Genomic DNA, 4,197 nt, shown 5'->3' on the forward strand with positions numbered 1-4,197 from the left:
GAAGGAGTTGTACTAGTTCACCAGGGCTGCTTAAACAAAGCACCCAACACCGAGTGGCTTACCCCACAGAAACCTCTTGTCTCACTGTTCTGGAGGCCAAGCCTTAGACCCGGGTGTCGGCAGGGCCAGCTCCCTCTGAGGCTCCAGGGGTGCCGGGACGGACCAGACCCCGAGCGGCGGATAAACGGATTACTCTGGCACACATTTCTTTCTTTCTTTCTTTCTTTCTTTCTTTCTTTCTTTCTTTCTTTCTTTCTTTCTTTCTTTCTTTCTTTCTTTCTTCTTTACCTTTCAAATCCGCTTTTATTTTCTTTTTTCCTCCTCACACACAGAACTTCTCCCCACACATTTCTTGCAGCTGTAAAGTCACTTCTGGTTGGTGGGTACCATTTTACCCCTAAAACTTGGTTGGCATCAATATATGACAGTTAACCAGTGTTAAATCTATAAAACATTCACATGGCACAGCACATTAAGCTTTGGACCCTTGGCAGTCAGACCACATAAAAAATGGGACAAGACCCACCTGTTCAGAATCAGGTGCTCACAGTCCCTGTCTGACGACTGTGCAGTGGTTCCAAAGGCAGCAGAGGCAACAGGCAGTTCCTTCAGCGGATGCCGAACACCACGGCTGGGAAGCACATTGCCATGTTACCGCAGCGTCACGTACCACCCCCCCCCCCAACCTCTCTCTCAGGTGGCCTCCTGATTCTAGAATGTCAGGTCCGGCTGATGCAAAATACAGACAGACACACAGCATTTACCCTGTGGACACAATCTAACTCCTCCTACGCACACATTGTGATTCTGAAAGCAACTTGTCTTACAAACTTGTCACGATCATCATCATTTTTCAGGGTTTCCCCCCCCCCCCCCCCAACAATCTTGCACTCGACTGTTACTTCTTTTGGGGTGTTGCTAGCAGTATAGTTGTGCTGGACAGCTACTAATGGCTGTCGATAACTCGCATGCAGTTTTTTCCCATAATATGGAAAAAATTTTAAGTCCGTGTTTCCCTCAGGAGGATAAGCTGGTAGAGTTGTTGTGTTTTCACCCTTAGAATTACCAGTGCATTTTATCCCTGCTTTTCCTTGAGGCTTTAACCCCATTATTCGGTTCATTTTCACAAGCATACAAGGGTGTCCCCGGGAGTAGCCGAAGTCAGGATCATTCTCCCCACTGCATGCTTCAAGTAAGTTAAGAGGAAACTGACCTGCTTCATACACTGGGCCCTTCTGTTCAACGAGGACTCCACCAGAGCAGTTACTGAGATTCTTCTGCGCTTCCGAAGCATATGGCTTTAGAAACTTCTTAAGGTCTTCAATATACCCTTTATAGGACTCTGGTTCAGACACCCTAAATCAGGGGTCCTCAAACTTTTTAAACAGGGGGCCAGTTCACTGTCCCTCAGACCATTGGAAGGCTGGACTAGTTTAAAAATAAAACTATGAACAAATTCCTATGCGCACTGCGGGCCCGGGACGCGTCGGCTGCTAAGCAGGACAGGCAGCGGCACCCGGCGGGCCGGATCAATGTCCTCGGCGGGCCGCATGTGGCCCGCGGGCCGTCGTTTGAGGACGCCTGCACTAAATGAATATTCCAACGCTGTCACTGGTTTTGGAAAAACCGAAAGTCCTGGACTAGAAACCTGGTCTTGGTATTTTGGAATGTCATCATTCAGAGTCTGAAGCGTAATCCACACTGTGAATGTGAGGAGTGCAGCCAGGAACCCATAAAAGATGAGGGAGAAGAGCAAGACCAAACCCCAGCTCTTGGCGGTGCGCCCCAGGAACTCCCCAGGGGTCGGGTTGTAGATGAAGAGCTTCCACCCGGCCAGGCTCTGGTTGAAGGACTTCTTGTCTTTCTTCGTCACGGTGTGCGCGCAGAGGGGAGTGGCTGTGGCGGGGGTGGAGGCGGCGAGGAGCGCGGAGGCACGTCCCGGCTCGAGCGGCAGAAGGTGGAACGGCCGAGGACACCTCCTCACTGCTGCGGGCACTCGAACCCACTGCGCCACGTGTGGAGCCGGGCTGTGCTGAGGCCACGGGCACCTGATGTCTGCCTGCTGCAGCCAATCCCCGCCTCTGACACACATTTCTGTGAAAGAGAGGGCTAAGGGACTGCTTGGCTATAGGAACCAAACAGCCCCGTTCGCCTGCCTCCTTAAGCTTTTGTTGTAACTACAGCTTGAACTAAAATTAACCTTTAGATCCTATCAGCAGGGTAAGTATCCTTGAGAAAGCACATGCTTCTATAAGGTCGTGTCTAAAGACTAAACAGAGATTCCAGTAAAACACCCAGGGGGCTCGGACTAGTTTGGGAAAGTCGAGGCAGGGGCTGCTGCCTTCGGCAAGGTCCCCCTAAAGGCCCCCAACCTTTCAGAGAGTCCTCCTTACAGACTTTCCAACCACGTCCTGTGCTTCCCCCACAGGGGAGGGTCTGTTCCAGGTCTCGCTTAGCTTCTGGCAGCTTCTGGACTGAGGACAGTATAACTCCAATCGTCACAGAGTATCCTCCCTGTTCTGTGTCCACATTTCCCCTTGTTATAAGGACTCGCGTCAGATTGAACCCGCATTCACCCTAATGACCTCATTTTAACTTCATTTCCTTTGTCAAGACCAGCCGTGGGCAAACTACGACCCGCGGGCCGGATCCGGCCCGTTCGGCTGTTCTATCTGGCCCACGGAGCCGAAAGAGCGGAGGGTTCTCTTGCTCTCCCCTCCACTCCTTTACTTTGAATTTATATTAGTTCACACAAACACTCCATCCATGCTTTTGTTCCGGCCCTCCGGTCCAGTTTAAGAACCCATTGTGGCCCTCGAGTCAAAAAGTTTGCCCACCCCTGGTCAAGACCCTACCTCCAAATAAGGCCACATTCAGAGGCACCGGGGGTGAGGACTCCAACATGTCCTATTTTGGGGGCCAGTATTCAATCCACAACAGGGCCAAGCATGGATTTTGGTTCATTTCTATCTCTCATTGACGGGGTGGCCTTAGTTTGACACTTAGCCCCAGTTCTCTTTCCAAAAAAAGGGGGTTGGACCGTGTAATCTGTGAGATTTTCTCTCTCCAATCCTGTGGCTCTACAAGCGCACTCACCGTTCCTGACCCTCTGTTAGTGGGTCCAGCTCTAAGTTGCTTCCACGCTTTCTCTACGCAGAAGGAAAGCTGTCCAGAATGGGCTGGTTAACAGCAGTAGCTGTTATTTTTTAAGCAACTACATTATTCTAGGCATTCCATGATGAGCTTGGCACAGTTTACTTAACCCTCCAAAGAGTCTTGCAAGGTATTTATCAGAATCCTCTTTTGCTAGTTGAGGTGTCCAAGGTGAGGTCACCCAATTTATTACAATTCATTCTATGAGCAAGTGGCAGAGCTGAGATCTGGATCCATGTCTCTACGACTCCAGAGCCAACACCCTTTATATTCTCCAATCCAGTGTAGATGACCCATATTCTTTTTTAAAAAATATTTTTATTGATTTCAGAGAGGAAGGGAGAGGGAGAAAGAGAAACATCAGTGATGAGAGAGAATCATTGATCGGCTGCCTCCTGCATGCCCCACACGGGATCGAGCCTGAAACCCAGGTATGTGCCCTGACCGGGATTCAAACGTGACCTCCTGGGTCATAGGCTGACACTCACCCACTGAGCCAGGCAGAGATGACCCATTATTCTTGTTTTTCATGGAATGCTGGCCCTCACAGACTGTTCTCCTAATTACTCATGGACTCAGTTCCCATGTGGCAGCTGCCATTTGCTTTCTCTGATGCTGGGGAGCTGCCTGGAGAGACTTCTCTCTTCTCCTTGAGACTCCCAGGAGCCTCTGCTGGTCCAGGAGGGAGGGCCACCTCCCCCCCACACCCCTTGGTGCCATCCCTTCTGCTTGTGCGGGTGTTGGGGTGGAGGCCAGAGGAGCCACGCCCTGTGGTTCTCTGTGGGCAGAGTTCCTCTTTGCACCTGGTCTGCATGTCATGGAAGGAGCCGGAAGCAGCCCTACCCTCAGCTCAGTGCTTCAGATGTCATTACTGACAGGCAGCCTCCATTGTAGTCCAGGCTCTGGACACGGCGGGCTGGGCTGGGTGAGCTGGGCTCAGACCAAACACCCAGGGCTACTCAGAGTCACCTCCTCAATGATGACTGAGGGCTGCTAGTCGGGCCATCTTCGCCCAGCAAGCTCATTGGTTGCTCATCGACATAG

At 51.2% G+C, this 4,197-nt stretch overlaps 1 protein-coding gene across 1 annotated transcript; it reads right to left on the reverse strand.

Annotated features, from left to right (window-relative positions):
• Positions 1 to 608: 608 nt before the first annotated feature.
• LOC308241345 (sodium/potassium-transporting ATPase subunit beta-3-like) lies at positions 609 to 2,904 on the reverse strand (the record flags this gene model as incomplete). Its single annotated transcript, XM_080654728.1, has 4 exons — positions 609 to 631; positions 890 to 1,342; positions 1,588 to 1,896; positions 2,856 to 2,904. The coding sequence occupies 4 exons, from the start codon at positions 2,902 to 2,904 to the stop codon at positions 609 to 611; spliced, it is 834 nt and encodes a 277-aa protein (XP_080510854.1).
• Between the last annotated feature and the right edge of the window lie 1,293 nt (positions 2,905 to 4,197).

The sequence above is a fragment of the Plecotus auritus genome, assembly GCF_963455305.1.
Source record: "Plecotus auritus genome assembly, chromosome: 2".
In the NCBI taxonomy this organism is placed as follows: Eukaryota; Metazoa; Chordata; class Mammalia; order Chiroptera; family Vespertilionidae; genus Plecotus; species Plecotus auritus.